General features: G+C 63.4%; 1 protein-coding gene across 1 annotated transcript in view; it reads right to left on the bottom strand.

The window, feature by feature from the left end:
* Window positions 1-17,604, bottom strand: part of PRDM16 (PR/SET domain 16) — a 275,315-nt gene that overhangs the window by 174,236 nt on the left and 83,475 nt on the right. The window contains exon 2 of the mRNA XM_090268492.1: window positions 11,861-12,210. Within this exon, the coding sequence (XP_090124618.1) occupies window positions 11,861-12,210 (350 nt within the window). The remainder of the gene's footprint in view (window positions 1-11,860; window positions 12,211-17,604) is intronic.

Below are 17,604 nucleotides of genomic sequence, written 5' to 3'. Positions count from 1 at the left end.
TCCATCAATCTCAACACATGGGAAGTTCAAGCAGACGACCGCCTAGCCTGGAGGCTCGCGGTCAGGCAAGGTACGTCACGCGCGGAGGCTGCGCGCAACGAGGAGGCGGCCCAGAAAAGATCGAGGCGGAAGCAGCGTCAACAGCAGCAACAACGGCCATCTGCCTTCACCTGTACCAAGTGCGGCAGGGATTGTCACTCCCGAGTCGGACTGCACAGCCATTCTCGGCGGTGCAGATAGACTCTCAGGAAGCTACGCCATCGTCTCTCGAGACGGACGGCTGCCGACGACGACGATATGGAAGGAAGCAGGGTCAGCGCATTGTCGTCAGGTGTGGTCACACAGCAGTGGGTGGCCCCCAATGCAACAGGACTGGTGTCCTCACAGAAAGGGACAATGGCTTGTGACGGTGACATCAGGGACCGTAGGGATGTGTCTACATGACGAGACGTCTAGCAAACCGCTGAAGTCCAGAGAGAGCCTGCCGACACCCTGAGGCGGGACCTCGGGCCTCCCGGCCACGGGCCTGGTGTCCACGTCTGGGCGGCCACTGTCTGGGCTGCCGGTGTCTGGACCGCGGCTCTGCGGCCCTGGAGCCAGTGCGGGGTCACGGCTTCGGGAGCAGAGGCCGCCTCCTTACCTGGGACGGGCACTGTGCTCCTGACGTCTCATCACTCCGGTGTCCCCTCCATCAGCCCCTCTGAACGCTGCTGCAGTGAGAGCTCTCCCAGGCGGCTCCGGCAGCGAAGTCATTTCCTCCCCAAGCGCCTCATCGCTTTCTAGGTCGGTGTCTGGGGAGTCGGTGGAGCCACCTTGGGGGTCGCTGCCGCAGGCCCAGGTGCCCCCACGGCCTCTCTGCGTACGTCTCCGCAGAAACACAGGGACACACCAGGAACAAGCTCACCGGGCGTCAGGCAGGCGGCCGCCGACAGGGTGCTGCAGCGCAATGGCTTCCGTGGGGCTCCCGGCCCCAGCGGCAGGGCTCATCGGAGACGAGGACACCCGTCTTGGGGAGCACAGCTTCCGAAGGGACCGACTGCGGGCCGCGGGCCGGGGACCCACCATCCGAGAGTCCAGATTCCACGAAAGAAAAGTCTTGCCACCTCACACCCGCCCGCCTCTTCAACACGGCGGGGTTCAGGGGCAGCGCAGGGCGGGGAGGTGCCTTCATGCCATTTGTTTCAAGCCTCTTGCTTGACAAGTGGAGAAACTGAGGCGCAGAGATGGGGACAGCAGGCTGGGGTCTCGGTGGCATCACATGCGCCTCCGCTGTCCCTTTGCCCGCGGCCCTGCCGCCCTGCCCATGATGTGAACGGTGCAGCCACCTGCACGCTGCACCATACAGAGCCTCCTACCAGCATCTGGCGGTCACGGGAGTGCCAGAGCCTGCCCCGCGTGGCGCGGCGTGAGGCAGGCTGACCCACGGTCCGCACACACGGGCACCAGGGGCTGCAGGTCTTCGCTCTCCTGGGATCGAAAGTCACTTTCAGATCAGGGGTCCAGGAACTGAACCCTGACACTCCTCAGCGTCTCCCGGGCCCTTCGGACTCTCTCAGCTCCTTCCAGCCTCTGCCCGCACGGGGGGTCCCCTCGCGTGCTGGGAACGGGTGACATGGAGAAGGCGTGGCGGGTGTCAGGGAGCCCAGATGTGCCGGGTGTCACTGGCAGACGAGCAGGAACCACCACCCTCAGGTCCCGGAGGCCTGGGCGGGCCAGCTGCACTGAGGGGCTGTCTCACGGCCTCACCAGGGATCAGAGGCCCCCAGTCACGACCGACAGAGTCCAGGCCTCGTCAGGGGTGACTCCCGAGGGCCACCTCGCCACGGGAGCACAGGAGGCCCTGACACACGCAGTGGCCGGGAGCGCAGCGGCCCCTGCGCCGGGCCGGCCCCTTCGCGGAGGCCGGCGCACCCACCTCTCAGCCACTGGCGCCGCAGACAAGTTGTCCAGGCGGCTCAGTGACCGGAATCCCCAGGACGATGCCCATTTCATAGACAAAGAAGATGGCTTTCCTGCACCATGGCAGCTCCTCTGAACATAGTCATGAAGTCTGAAGGCTTTGATTGAAATACAGACAGACCCTTTTCCTCTCCCTCCTCTTAGAAGTGAGCATCAGCCTTCACGGTCCCCACTCCTCTTCCTCAATCCCCCCGCCCCCCGGCCCCTCGCTCGTTGCCGGCCGCGCCCTCCAGCACCGGGTCAGGACTGAAGGTCCGTGTCAAAGGCTGCAGGGGGCATCTTCTGGGAGGACGCTCAGGTGCGGGGCAGAACGCGATTTCCTTCTGAGCTGAACGGGGCCAACGGCAGGCCAGAGCCAGCCTCCCGTGTTTCTGGGACAGCCCGCCACAGCGCTGGGGAGCCCGGGACGCGGTCCCCAGACCCCACGCGTGATGTCGAGTTCTCTTCTGCATTTGCTTAAGTCTAAAGCAAAGCCGGACGGGGCGCGTCCAAGGGGCCGTAGCAACTCCGGTCACATCCACGGCAGCTCGCCTTCCCCAGGGCCCTGCCCCAGGGGCCGGGGAGAGCATGCCGGCCTCACCCTCCCTGAAAGCCACCCTCTCTGGGACATCTGGTCGAGTGGCTGCACAGCACAGGGACTCCCCAAGACCCAGGCAGTCATAACCGCGGGGTCTCTTCCTGCTGGACAGAGGTGGGTCCTCAGCTGGGATGGCTCCCCCCTTAATTCGGGGGCAGCCTGACACCCAGGTGTACCCACATCTCCCAAGATGCTGAGCGCACTCACCCCAGCTGGCCCGGGGTGGCTGGGAATGTCCCGATGTCACGGGAGAAGAGAAAAGACACAGGGCGGGGCCTGAGGGTCGGTCACCTCTGAAAGCTGGGACGTGAGGGAGTGTCCCGTGGTCCCCCTGGGAGGGCGGCCGCAGCGTGGAGGACCCACAGGTATTCCTCAGGCTGCCAGCTCAGCGGGCGAGCACACAAGGTCAGCGTGCCGGGGGTTCAGCTGGGCGGGGGCCATCCCGCGCTCTCAGCCTGCAGCGCTTCTTCACTACGTGAACCAAGCAAATGGAACTTTCTAGAATGTGCTCTCGGCCAAGACCTTGGCCTCCGAGTGCTACTTGTGTTTCCTGGCCTGAGCTCGGGCCCAGGAGCAGCCTCCCCTCCCTGCTGCCCGCCCACAGACCCCGGTTCCAGGACGGGAGGACGGAGCTAGCCGGGGGCTCCGTGGGGCAAACCCGTGAGCAGTTGGCCTGGGTCTCAGAGGTCCTTCCTGGGGGCCATTTTAGTATCACTACTTCTGTCTGGCTCAACCTTTGCACCCGAGTTTTTATTTGGGGCCTGAAGGAGGCCAGGGCAGGGGGCTCTGCCATCCCTGCCAGGCTCCCGGCTTCTTCAGCCAACACCTGGCTGGACCTTCCAGGCGAGCCCCCCCCCTTCCCACAACCACACATGGCCCAATGGACCCCCAGGGGCCCATGGACGGGAGGCACCAGCCAGGCCTCCTGGTCCCCGCCCCTGGCTCTTGGCAGTGCTGGCTGGGCCTCCGCTGAGTGAAAGGAAGGCTGATAAATTAGTCTGGAGGGAAACAAGGCGCTTCGACTTGTAAAAGGTCACAGCGACTTTGTTCTGGGTGAGGGTTTATCTCCGCCGCCGCGGGGACAGACAATGCCCGGGGCCTGAGTGGCAGAAACCGTAGCTGGGCTCTGAAATGGCTGTGCTGATAAGCCAGCTCGGACGGCGGGGGCCCGCAGTGCGGAAGGAGTGGATGGAGGTGTTCGAACATGATGAAACGGGGCTGGCACAATGGGACGGGCAATTACCCTGGCCCCGGCCCAGAGGAGGGACGCAGCCCGAGAGCCAGACAGGGTGGTCCCCGCGGCCCTGGCCAGTGGGTGGGGGGGCAGCGGGACACAAGACAGCGAGACTGGGCCCACGCACGTCCCTGGGCGCGGGCGCAGGAGGCGGGTGCTGTCCTTCGGGCCAACTCCCCGGGAAACACAATGGAACACGTCCCAGGGGGCCAAGGCCAGGCACACAGGTGAGCTGGGAGCGGCGCTGGGAGCGGAGCTCTGGCTCCTGCGACAATAACAACAGGCCACCCTTGTCTTCCCATCTCCCCTGGGGTAGGAGGCAGCCCCACCAGACACTCCCTGGTGCTTCCTGTCGCCTGCTCTAACAGTCACGGTCAGGCTGTGTGACTCACTACGCCCCACACAGTGTGAAGGCAGCACGGGGGTCCCCATGAGCACCCCCGATGGCGAGGACGCAGCTTCCAGCAACCCGAGAAGCATTCTGAGCCGGCCGCTGCACGGAGCGGCCTGGTCCCAGCAAACCCAGCCGCACCTCCACGCCGTGGGCTGAGCAGAGCCGCAGAGGGCCGAGGGCTCTGGCTGCGGCCGGGCTGGCGCACACAGAACACATTCCTAACAGGGGGCGGCTGGTCCTCAAAATTCCCACCTCGGGAGAAGCCCTGGTAAGCAGACCAGGCCGGGCGGGAGCATCTCGCCTCTGTCCCATGACCCGGGGGGCCCTCTCACAGCCCGCCACCCCTGGGACCCCTCTGGCCAGCGGAGGGAGGCCCACGGAGGGGCTGGACAGCGGAACGGCCAAGGCTGTGCTGGGGATCCCCAGGGAGCCGCGGGGCCAGTAGCTGCCACCCTCAGGCGGGGCCCCCCTCCCGGCCCAGGCTGCTCCCAGAGAGGCACCGCTGGGAAAGCACTAGAAATAGAAACAGTTCTGGGGACGTGCTGGTCACGCGGCCACTTCAGGCTCAGCAGGTGGGTCCCAGGAAGACGGGGCGCATGCAGAAGGGCCTGGCCAGCGGCGGCTCAGGCTGAACCCGAGAGCCAGCCTCGCGCGCATGGCAGTGGGGACGCAGCCCGAGGCTGAGTCTGAGGCTGTGTCACGCCACGCCGTCCTCATCCCCGTTCCCCTGGGTCAGCACCCTCAGGCCACGGCGGTGGGGGCTGCTCTGGCTGTGGGCACCGGGGCAGCCGGGCCGGCCACGTCCCTGCTCTCCGCAAGTCCTGGCTTTGTGACCTTCATGGGGAAAGGCAGATGCTTCCTGGGAGTCCTGCGTCGGGTCACTGGCCCCTGTGCCAACCTACTGTGTGGCCTCTGTGACTCCCACCCCTCTGTGGGGCTTGGAGGAGAAATGGTGATGCCCCCAGTGGTTCCCAGGCATCACAGGCGGGGTCACGTTGATGGTCAGTCTCCGGGGGGCCACCCCCTGAGGAGAGCAGGGCTGGGCACTGGCAGACGCGGAGCAGGGTACCAGTCCTCAGGAGCCCCTGGGCTGTCTTGCCCTGCCCTGCATGAGACACCAGGGGTCTTTGTCATTTTTCCTTCGTGTGTGAGACTGACTTTTCTTAGGGAAAAAGGAGAGAGCGGGGGCAGGGAGGGAAGCGCCCCCTTTTCCCAGGCAGCCTCCAGGGGGCCCACTAAAAGGGCTGAGTTGGGCCCCAGGGGAAGGCTGAGCTGCCTTGTCCCCGGCCTGTCCCCCCGCCCCCCAACTTCTCTGCAACCTGCTGGCATTCCCCAGGTCCCTGGTGCCCAAGCAGCCTGTCCAGACTGGGGGGAGGGGCGTCTGGCTGTCACTGGTGTGAGAGAGAGAGATGTGAAGGGTAAAATACCATTTAAGAAGCTGGTATTCGTGGACGTCTCTAGAATATGAAAAGAAAATATTTATTTCCTTTTTCGCTTGTGAATCAGATGCTCTATTTAAAGAAAGTACCCTCTGCTGGACGCTGGCTGAGTTATTACCCCTTAAGGAAATAAAGGAGACGTCTCGGGAGGTATTCTTAGTCATTCCCTCTCCTTTTTTCTAAAATTCCTTCGGAGCTGGGCCGAAGATAGTGCCGGATTTCATGGCATTCTTGGGCTAAAAGCGCCCGGACTTGATGTCACGGCGCTGGCGGGGGCGGGCGAGGGCTGGTGATGGGGTCCCGTCGCCGCGCTGTGAGCGGCCCCAGGAGAAGCGAGGGGGCCCGCCCGCGTGCGGCACCCCCGGCCCTCGCTCAGCACACGCACCCCCGGCTGTGCCCAAGCCGGTGCTCCCCGCTTCCTATGGGACATCCGGGAAGAGGTCCCCAAACGCACACCCCACCCAGGTGCTGCTTCCACGACGCGAGTGTTCACGGGGCGGCGCATTGCCGTTCTGGGCGCTTTCTGAGCATCCGCGGTGCCTCTAAACGCAGTCAGATGACTCTTATGCGGGACCCAAAGCCAAAGCCAAAACCCCTGCAGCGCTTCCGGGCCTCAAATCAAAGTCCAGGCCACCCAGACAGAGGGGCCGCGCCAGGGGCAAATGCACCGCCCGGCGGAGGAGCTGCTGCAAGGAGGGTCCTGGGGGTCCCTGGGGGGGGGGGGGTGCTGCAGGGTAGTCCCAAGGGTGCGTCCTGGGGCTCCTGAGGAAAACTGGGGACACCAAGCCTGGCTCGTGAGGCGATCAGACCAGCAGAGGCCCCGGAACTGGGCCGTTACAGGTTCCACGGACCCCGCGCCTGCGCCCCGGCACCTGGCACCATCGAACGACAAGGAAAAAAGCCATCGAGTGACTAAATGAAGGGTGGGCTACACAAAAACAAGCCAGGTGCCCCCTCCCCGGGCGCCCCGGCCAGAGCTGGCAGCCGCGGCGGCTCCAGGGCGAGGAGAGGGCGTGAGAAGCGGCTCGGGGAGAAGCGCCCCCGAGTCATCCCGGCTCCCCGGACCCCGCGGTGGGGGCGCAGCGCGCTGGGAAGGCAGGCGGGTCTTCCGGGAAACTGCTGCTCCCCGCCCTGCCGGCTGTCCCGTCCTGTCCCGTGGGCCCCGCGCAGGAGCAGGAGGCCAGAATGGTTCTCCCTCCTGTCTCCCAGACCTGCCGTCTGAGCCTGCTTGCGCGTGGAATTGCCCGGACACTGGCACAAAACCAAGGACCAGGTGGACACACAGGGTCAGCCGGGCCCTCTGTCTGGCTCAAGCCCGGTGTCCCTGGCGCTGGCCCGCAGGCCTCAGACACCCGCCATCACATGTTCCCTTGCAAACTTGGAGGCAAAAGGAGGGGTGAATGCAAGAGGCAGAAAAAGAAAGGCTATTCCCCACAGAGACCCCAAATCTGAGATGGAGGGGGAGACCTCAGACAGCAGCACTGGGACGCCTGGGACTCCCACAACGACCGCCCAGCCTGCGAGGGAGCTCCGAGAGGACCTGCCCCTCCCCCGCAGCAGTGACTGTCAGCTCTGGGTCCCCACGGAAGCTGGTCGCAGTGCTGCGTCTCCCCCCCGGGCCACAGCACCTTTGAAAGCCCAGCTGCCTCCCTCCCGAGGGACTCAGAGGCCCAGCGGACCAGACAGTCACGGGCCGCATCATCACACTGTCACTCAGCACCCAAAATAGGCCTCCAAACTTCTTCCCATTTCCAGATGCTCGGCCCCGGCCCAGATGCTCGGCCCCGGCCTGAGAGAAAACCAAACAAAACATTGCTTTCCTAAAATGGGGTGCAGGGCAGTGGGCACACAGAGCTGCCTTCCCCTCCAGCCCCGGCCCTTCCCCAAAGCCAGCGTCCCGGGAAACTCTCGTCTTGAATTTACAGAGACGTCCCGGAATCTGAGAGCCCACGGGGGCGGTCGCTTCTCCCGTGGCAGCCCCCGCCCTGGCATGTCTGGGGGTCCTGGCAGCACGGCATCCAGGGGACGCAGGGTGGTCCTAGCCAGCCCTCCGCACACCGCCCTTGGGCCCCAGGACCTTGGGGGGCCAGCATGGGGGTCACATGTTCCGAGCACGGGAACTGCAGCCTCAGGCCTCAGGGCTCCTTCCCCCGTGACCCTGTCACCCCGGAGCTTCGCACGGGCCCCGGCCCAGACACAGACTGTTTGTTGACGGAACGAGTGGACACAGATGTGAAAGCTCAGGAACTAAGGCCGAGGGGACGAGGAAATGCACCGGGCACTGTCCAGATAACCAGAACCCCGTCCAGTCACGTTAACCCTTCCACCAGCCCCTTAAACCAGGGCAGAGGCATCGGTCACCAGCTGAGGAGCCAGTCACAGGCCGGGCGATGCTCTGCGCACTGGCAGCCGCCCACACGGGCTTTCTGGGGAGACAGACGCTCAGCTGAGAGACAAGCAGAGCCAGGCGCGTGGGCGTGGGAATCACGCCGGTGGGCTCCCCGCTGCCCGCAGCTGTGTGGGGGAGGGGTGCGGGTGGGGGTCACAGCTGCAGGCCCGGCCCCAGGCAGGGGCGCTTCCGAGGAGCCTGCTTCCCGGCATGGCTCCCTCTGGGCCATCACTGCCGCCATCTCTTAATTAGCCAGACAAACAGCACCATGACAGATGTCATGATTTACTCAGCAAATGATCAAAATCATCGTTCCCCCAGACCCCAGGGCAGTGAAATGCAATCTCGGGTGATTTATTCCGGGCAGCATGCATGGTGGCCGTGTCAGCGGGCGGGGGGACAGGCCGGGGCGCAGGTGTCAGCCCCGGGGAAGGGGGACAGACCACCGCCCTTGGAGGTGGAGCCAGGTCGGGGTGCAGGGGAGACACACCTCACATGGGGGTGTTTCCCTCCAAAATGGCAGGAATCGCCAGGGGTGCCCCTGAGCACCCAGGAGAAGGGGTTTCAGAGCGCGGAGTGTTCCCGATACACCCGTGGGAGGAGAAGTCTCAGCCACCGGGCCGACGCCCGGTTCCCATTGAGCTGAAGGAAAACATATGCGTGGAACAAGGAGGTCCCTCCACCGTGAACCCGAAGGTCGCAGGTCACCATGTCAAGGCCAGCTGGGGAGAAAAGTGGGCAGCCCCGACACTGCGTGGTGGCCACAGTGTGTCAGCTACATACAGACAAGAGCAACCAGCGGCCATTCGACTATGGCAGTGGGATCCCCACAAAAGCAATCTTGTTCTCAGAGCAGAAAGAAAATGGCTTCCACGAGGTCCCAGAATGACCGTGAGAATGATCTATTTGACCTTGACTTTCTCTGGTTCTGGGGACACCTTCCTGGGTTTGTGGGGGATCCCTCCGCGTGCCCGGCACCAGCAGACAGGAGGACCCCACTCTGAGCTCGGGCTGCAAACAGATCAGCCCCGGCTACCCCCAGGGGGTCCACAGCGATAGCAGACCCTCCTCGGATTTCTTGTCATCCTCGCAAAAATGTCGCCACCTCATCTCTTTCAGTAAATGAAAAGCATGGAAACTAGCGAAATCAAAGTGCCCCGATTTATAAACAGTTACCAACGTGAAATTGAACAATTTCACATGCAGACTCCAGGACCAGGGTAAGGTTACCCCCTCCGTGTGTTGTCCCCGGGACCTGCTCTGACATCCTGGGGCTGCCCCCGACCCCCAGCTGCTCACCTGATGCTCCTGCATGGACGGCTGTCCTGTTGTCTTCCTCGTGGCCCTGCTTGCTTGGGGCCTGCTCACCACGGGCCTGGGGAGCACGTGTTTGCAGGAGCGCGGACTGGACAGGGCACATGGTCAGGCCACCTGATTTGTGTTCATGATTGGGGGGTGGGGGTCACAGGAAGATCCTGCATTTTGCACCCTGATCAGGGGCACCTGGGAGTCGCTCTCTGGAGCCCCCTGGCCTACTCCAGGAGGCATGAGAATAAAGTGAACTGGCAAAGCTCTGTTTCGGGAACCACGTGGGAAATCCCACAAGGCTGCCTACAAGGGAAAACAGGGGCTTTCTGCCCCAAACGCCTCGGAACGGAGGCCCACGGGGCTAAAAAGCAGCCTCCTTAGGGTTGATTTCAAGCAAAAGGGGTTTTTTTTCTTTTTCGGGACACTCTCCCCATCCCTGGGAGGCGGAGGCTTCCCCTCCAGCCCTGCCAGGCGCTCTCCGTTGCAGCAATGACACTAACAGCCCCCCAACCCCTGTGCTGGAGGCGAGGACCTGAGCGCGCAGAGGGGACCTCAGGCCTCGGGTGCAAGGCAAACCCTTTGCAGCGCTGGCATGAAGGCTGCTGCCAGGTCACGGCCGGGGACAAAGCCCACGGCCACGGTGGGCGGTGCCTGCCGTGCGAGGACAGCGTTCCCTCACGTACACCGAGAATAAATAATATCGCAAAGTCAACAGGGCGCAGGCAGATAACAGCCACAGCCTGTAGCAGGCCTGACACCTACGAGCTGTGGCGCTACGGGCCATTTCTTTAAAAAAGAGCAAACAGAAACTCATATCAGGACAGACAAGAACAAAGTCACCTCAAGGTCACCCGACACACTACCTGTGTGCAAGGTGCGCTTTCGCCCCAATGCCTAAAAGCCGCCTGCTCATTAAACAGTCCAGACCTTTCTGTCACACAGACACCCTTAAACACTTCCAAACAGCCACGTGGGAAGGGAAGGACAGGACAGGACAGGCAGAGTCTGCAAAATGCCACCTCACAGTCAAAGCCACTTACCTGTCACAATGTCAGAAAATGCTCTCTTTGGTCCCAGAAGGGACGTCCCACATGCCATGGAAGAGCACGCAGTGTGATCCCCAGAGGGCTATGATCCCCAAATCCCTTCAGTTCCTAGGCCCCTGGGGGGTCTGTTCTGAAGGTGACCTTGACCTTGAGTGGCACACATCCCAGCCTGCCCAACGGTGGCTGTCACCATTTTGGATTGTGGCAAATTCTGGAACATTCATTCCTTCGTCCATCTGGTCAACCCACCTACCAGCTAAACCTCCTGCAGAGTGGGCACTCGGACGGGACCTTCTGTGTCACCTGTGCGCACGCCTGCCTGCTGGGACGTGGGAGGCTCCCAGCGTGGAGGGCACCCCTGGGCCTGTATGCTGTGGGCAGCCCCTGCCACCCCTGTGAGCATCCGCACCCCAGCCTCCGGGAGACCCTGAAAAAGGGCCTTCGTGCTGATGGGCCTGGGGGAGGTGGCCTGGGGTGGGTCCGGGTCCGGGAATCTCACTACCAGCAGGCAAGAGGGTGCCTATGAGCACCCCATGTCTCTAGGGAGAGGGTCAGCCGTGACGCACAAGGTTCAGAAACCACGCAGCTGCGTGAGCACGCGAGGGCAGCCCTGCAGCCAGGGACCCTTCCCGAAGGCACGGAGAGGCTGACAAGCGGGCCTCCATCCTCACTGCCTGGGGCCCGGCCACACAGACCCTCTTTCTAGAGCCAAGCTCTGCCCGGAGGAGCCTGGCGGACCCCTGCACTTCCTGCCCAGCCAGCATCCCCGCCGGAACAGCCCGAGACTGGCCGTGTGAGGCTGGCAGCAAGGCCAGCACCCAGGAGGCTGCCTCAAAGCGTCCCACAGACTACGGCCCCGAGTCCGTGGTGGCCCCTGCGAGGGAGGGACCCATCAGGGACATCAGTGCCTCTCACCTAACGTGCCTCCAGGCTCCCATCACACGCAGGCACCAGAGCCACCGAGGCTGTGAGGGAGACCTAACCCGCCAACGTGCCTCTCTGGCAGGATGGGGCTATACCCCACGAATGAGAGAAGTGGGGGCTCCACTGAGGGTGCTGGGTAACAGGGAGCGGTGGGTGGGAGGCCCTGGTGCCCGGGGACAGCGCGGCCACCACGTGCTTTCTATGAGCCACTCAGTGGGCGTGGGGCCCCCGCGGGCCGGAGCTTTTCCGGGCGCAGAGAACCCTGTGCTGGGACAGCCCCCCATCTCCCCGGCGTGCCAGGGACCCCAACAGGAGGCAAGGGTGCTTTAAGGCCTGAGCGCACGACCGACGCACTTCCAGGAAGGGCGTGGGCACTGCCCGCGGGGGCTGCCAGGCGTCCGTGGGGCCCTCGATGCCTCTGGGGCCGCGTCATGCGAGCCAAGGGATAAAATAAGCCTGGGAACTGTGACATTCGAACACTCTCCCCGCCCGGGCCTCCCGCCCGGGGCGGCGGCGGCTCAGCCGACTTTATAAATAGATGGGGCCCAAGATAAACGGCCGCGATCAATCACGCCAGCAGGGACGCTCACCTCCCAGCCGAAGTCGGCGTCCTTCGGCGTGGCCCGCGGCGCCACCATGTAGGGGCCGAAGCGCTCCCCAACCTCCATCCTCTTCTTGGCCCAGATGCCCAGGCCGGCCCCCGGGATGGAGGACTCCCGGAGCTCGAAGTCCGGCGGGATGGGGATGTCCTCCGGGATGTAGACAGGGGCCTCGTAGGGCGAGCCCTCCTTGGGCGTGAAGTCCTCGCTGGTGGGGAAGGGGGACGCCGGCCCCATGGGGATGGGGGACATGATGCTGTCCTCGGTCTCGTCCCCGGCACTCTCGCCCGCCAGCAGGTCCGGGTCCGGCTCGTACATATTATTTACAACGTCGCCGTCACCTGAGGGAAAGGACGCAGCGTCAGGCTGGGGGGCACACTCTCCCCCGTGGGTGAGGCTCAGGGACGGCCTGGGACTGGGACGGGATAGGAGCCCAGGGCGCCCATAGGCCCAGTGGCCCCAGCCCCCGCTCACCCATAGCCAAGCATCCCCCACCCATGTGACAGGCGCCAGGACGGCCATGCCGCCGGCTCCTCCAGGAACCACGTCCTCTGCACGTCCCCGAGGCCCCGCGTGGGACCGACTGACAACCCAGCAGCCTGTTCCGCTTTAGAAGAGCAGGGATAGGAGCTGCCCGCGTCCCACAAGTTTGGGGGCAGTGAGGGAAGTTGTCACTGGGCACCTAACCCCGGGCTGGTGGGGAAATCCATGTTCCAGAACCATCCAGCCTGTGTCTGCAGCCTTGGAAATTAGGAAACAGAGACGCACACCACATTCTTGGGGGGACTCCGAATCTGGGCTCCTGCAGAATGTGTCCCGACCCCTGAGATGCGCTGGGCAGCTGCGTGGGGCCCGCAGGACCCTGGAAGTTCCCGGCAGCCTCACGGCAGGTTGGGACAGAGGCCTGCTGCCGTCACAAACGGGGGAGAACCAGACACCAAAGGCCACGTGGCGTGTGAGCCTATGTCTCAGGGAAATGCAGAGCCGGCGAATCTACCGAGACGGAGTTGTGTTGCCGGGGGCAGGGGAAGGGAGAGGTGAGTGGGTGGGGGTCTCCTCGGGGGGAAGGGAACGTTCTGGAACTAGACAGCACCGTGAATGTGCCAAATGCCACTGAACTGTTCTCTTCACAGTGGCTCATTTTTATGTCACTTGAATTTCCCCATAATATAAATTTAAAAGTCAGAGGAGGTGGGAGGTGGGGGGAGGGCTGATCAGCCTGCTCACGCCCACTGACCTCTGTCTGGAGGGTTCCGCCTGAGCCCGCCTTTGGGGAACCAGTGACAGTGACCCGTCCGCAGTGGTCACTTCGGCCCTTGTCCCTTGGCCCCTCCCTGCTCCCTGACTGACATTGGCTGGTGAAGCAGAAGTCTCCACAGCGACGGGACTTTTAAGTACAAGGAAAACGGCTTGGTGTCCCTCATCTCTGGTTCAGAAGAAACCAAGTGCTTTCTTTCCAAAGAAACCCAAGCCTTAAAGGGGACACAGAAGTCACGGGGACAGCCCTTGTGTCATTTAGCAGCATTCGCGGAAGCAGTCGGTATGTGGGACGTGGCCAGCGGCTGGTTCCCTGTCAATTGGCTGGGCAGGTCCTTTCAGAAAGGCTGTGCGGCCCTGCGGCTGGGACCCCGCCCAGGGCCCACGGCCGCGCAGGCGTGAAGCGTGGGTGCCAGTGGCAGGTGCCAGCCCACAGCCAGACCATCGTGCTTCAGGGAACACGATGCCCAAACCCGGCTTGGAGGCTCATCACACCCTACTCGGCACACGTGCTGAGGTCACTTGGTCTCCTAAAGCGGGTCAGAGAAACCCCGCTGCCCCCCGTCCGGCCTGTCCTCCGCGCTTGCTCCCCGGGCCTTAGCGGAGGGCTGGGTCTTCTCTAGCCTCAGAGGGGGTGGCTCCTGCACTCCCACCCCCAGAAGTCAACCGCCCCTGAACAGAAGCCACCCCGCCATCTCTCAGAGAGCCCCACCGAAACACCAGGGTCCGGGGAGACAGAGGAGACCCCAAATTAGGACAGTGGGGCTCCATGTCCTGGTGCAGAGGGACCCTCCTGCACTGTCCCTGCGAGGCTGGCAGCCCAATCAGCGTGACCCCCCGGGAGGGTGACTGCAGTCGGCAAAAAGAGCACCAGCTCCTTCCCTGAGGCTCTGGGTCCCAGGGCCCGGCTCCCGGGCAAGCTGAGCAGACTGAGCCCGGCTCCTGGGCCCGGGGACTGGGAGGGAATCTCTCCACGCCAGTGTGCATGTCCCTCTTCATCGTGTGGCGGGGTTCCGGAAGAACCATGAAAGCTGCTGCCGCGCCTGGGTGGGGCCCTGGAGCCGGGAGCGCGTGTGAGTGTGCCCGTGAGTCTGTGAGGGGTGAGTGAGGGGGGGCGGGATCCTGGGAATACGCCCGCGGTGGCCTCGCAATCCCCTGCCTCCACGCAGCCCTCTGGGTGGAGACCCCTGAAGAAGGCAGAGAGAAAGCCCATCTGTGGGGTGCAGGAGCCAAGGTGCCAGGGCCGCCTCCCCTTCCTCCTTCAGGCAGGAGACAGCGGGGCCGGGGCCGGCTGCCCTGGGTGGTGCCCCCAATGGGCCTATGACATCCTCGTGGGGACGGTTCCCCTGCAAACAGGCCTGGTGCAGGGAGAGTGGAGAACCCCCTGCCCACACGCCCTCTGCCGCCCCAAGCCCAGAGCACACGTCTCCGCCGGCTCAGCCCCGTCCCAGGACACCCCGACTTGGCCAGAGGAGGGTTCTGCTTGGCTCCTGCCTGCCCAGCCCAGGGGGGCGTGCGCAAACATGGAAGTGGGGGCACCTTCGGCCGCCGACAGACACCGGCCTCCTGGGCCCCAAGCCTCCATCCTTCCTGCCGGGCCCAGAGAGCCGCCGGTGCGCCCTCCCCGGGGCTGAGCGGGCAAGGCTGGCTGACTGCTGGCTCAGCCCCTCAGAGCTCCCAGCACCTTCAGGCGGTGGCTCCTGGCTGCAGGGGGGGGGGGGTCGTCCCTGAAGAGAAGGGCTGGCTTTGCATTTGCGGGGACGTCAGGAGCAGTAAAGAGGGCGATTGGGGGTGGGGAGCGGGGGGCGGCAGGTCACGGAGGGACCAGCTGAGCCATCTCGGCAGCTGGGCAGCTCTGCCTCCTGCCCGTGGGGGTGGACACAGACCTGCCAGGGTGCAGAGCTGAACATACAGGCGGTGCCGGTTAAAGCCCCAGGTCACAAGGAGGATACAGTGTCCCTCATGCATCGCGGGTGTCACGTTAGAGAACCCCGTGATAGGTGAGAATCCATGAAGTAGGAACCTCACATTTATTTAGTATTTATATATATTTTAAGGCTTTATAAACCCTTCCCACACACTTATAAACCGTTCCCAGTCCCTTATTAACCTTTCCCACACTTTTATAAACACTACTTATGTTCTTAAACACATTCTACACTCTTACACCTACATAACTTTAACAACATACGTATACAGTACCGCAAAATCCTGCGATAGAGCGAAAAACCCGCGATAAATAATGAAATATAATATTTTTTAAAACCCCGCGATGCAGGGAGGCCGCGATAAGTGAACCGCGATATAGAGGGACGGCTGTACATTGCATCCACACATTGTGTCCTCGTCCAAGGCTCCCGGAGACTAGAGCCCTGCAAACCGTTACCGCTGGGGACCCCCCAAGGGCGCCTGCAGGGTCTGTCCCTCTCACAGCCCCACGCTGCATGTGAGTCTAGTTACTTCAGGTGAAGTTCTGACGAAGACCGCACCTGCTCTGAAGAGCCCAGGTCTTTATCCCCCCTCCGCACACAGTGGGGCGACGCCCTCAGCTCTGCGTGTCCCCGAGAATACATCCGATCCCTCTCCCAGTCTCAGAGACCCCTCCTCTCAGCCAGCACGCCCCTGCCTGCCAACCAGCTCAAAGCCGAAGGGACACACCAACACCGCGGCCCAATCACCTTCTTCCACGCCCTGTGCGGATGCGGGTGCCAGGCAGGGCTGTCATGGGGGTGGCCAGCAGGGCGCCCAGTGCCCGGCCCGGGAGCAAGACCCCCGGAAGCAGCACCTCCCCCCTCGCCCATGACAGCCCGTCAGGCGACCATCTCAGGGCCGGGGGCCTAAAGCAGACCGCCCTCTGCTGAGCCGGTGCTGACCGGTGGAGCTGGGGAGGCACACCCCACCCGGGAGGTACGCCCTGTGCTGTCCGCCAGCTCACGGGCGCGGGGGGCCCACGAGGGGAACCTGTCCTCCCACCCGGTGGAGCCCGTCCCGGAGGTCCCCGCCGCTTTCTCAGACCCCAAGCTGGAGAAACCGCCCCGTGTTCCTCCCTGGAAGTGGCCTGGCCTCAGAGCTGACCTTTTCTCCCTGTATATCAGGACAAGCTTGACCTCCTGGGGGAGTGGGACAGACAGGCCCGAGCTCCGCCGGACATTGTCACAGACCTTCTCCCCACTCAGGGACATGCCGATCTGGACACTTCTAAAGCAACCCCCTTCCTAGATCCCATGAGGCAGAGTGGTGGGCCCTGGACCAGGGCTGCTCCCCTGGGAATTTTGTACCCAGGGGCCTCTGCACCCCGAGAACTCAGGCTGTACCTCTCAGAGGCGCAATGGCTTCTTTTGGGAGACCAGCTGGCCTGCTCAGCAAAGCCCATTCCCTCGGGTCACACGGTGCCAGACAGGAGGGCGCGGGGGGCTAGGGGCTGAGCGGCCGCTTCTACAGGCGAAGAGACCGGGTTGCCATGAAGCCGACCTCGATGGGAAGCTAATCTAAGCAACGGCCCCCTGTCTGCAGCAGCCCAGGTGGGTGCCGAGGACAACGGCAGATCTGAAATGTCACTGCGGACACCACCCTATGGCATGGTGTTCAGCTGCGGGCCAGGCCAACGTGCCCAGAGACCTCTGCCCCCAGGGACAGAACCGGAGCCTGCGGGCCCCAGACAAGCTGGCGGCAGCCCCAGAGCCTCACACTGGAGCTCTGAAAGCTGGTGCTGGTGAGGTTTCAGAAGCAAGGGACCCAGCCATGTGGATGCTTTGGGGACAGTTTGCCCCTCTAGTTCAGGGGATCTCAGAGTGGGGTTCCCTAGACCAAGGGCATCCATGGCCGCCAGCACTGGCAGAACAACAGCTGCCACCCAGGCCTGCTACCCCTGAGACTGGGTGCTGGCAAGGAGGCCGGTGTCCACATGGGCCGTCCGGAGTGACAGCTGCGCCTGGGGGTCTGAGCAGGTGGGTGCACAGCCCACATCAAAGGTGCTGAAATGAGGACAGAGACGCTGCACCTCCCGCCACAACTAAGAAGGAACACAACTACCTCAAAGTTAGAGACAACCAGAAGTTCCAGAAAACCGAGCTGCATGGAAGTCCAGCAAACAAAGACATAAAGAAGAAATGCTCACCCAGACAGGTAGGAGGGGCAGAGCCATGTGGTGGTGGCAGCAGCAGCGGCGGCAGGCCAGTGGAGAGTGCAGTCACACATTTTAAAAAGTCAGGAGGGACACCTGGAGAGCGCTCCCAGCACCTCATCGGACCGCACAGCTCACAGTCCCAGCGCCGGGGAAAATCAAGCCTCATTGCTTCTGACTGTGCAGACCCGTGGGGGCTGGGGCAGAGGCAGAAACTGCCGGTCTCTCAGCAGAGTCCACTTGTTTAAAGGGCCCCCACAGTCCCAGAACATCCACAGACCCACCCACTCTGGGAAAGACAGCCAGGGCAACAGCTAGAGGGGTGCCAGTCCCATATAGAAGTGGGAGAAGTACC

This window comes from Furipterus horrens, unplaced genomic scaffold, assembly GCF_987537825.1.
Source record: "Furipterus horrens unplaced genomic scaffold, mFurHor1.1.pri manual_scaffold_3, whole genome shotgun sequence".
Taxonomy (NCBI): Eukaryota; Metazoa; Chordata; class Mammalia; order Chiroptera; family Furipteridae; genus Furipterus; species Furipterus horrens.
The sequence above is the reverse complement of the archived record's forward strand: the minus strand, read 5'-3'. Positions and strand labels throughout refer to the sequence as shown.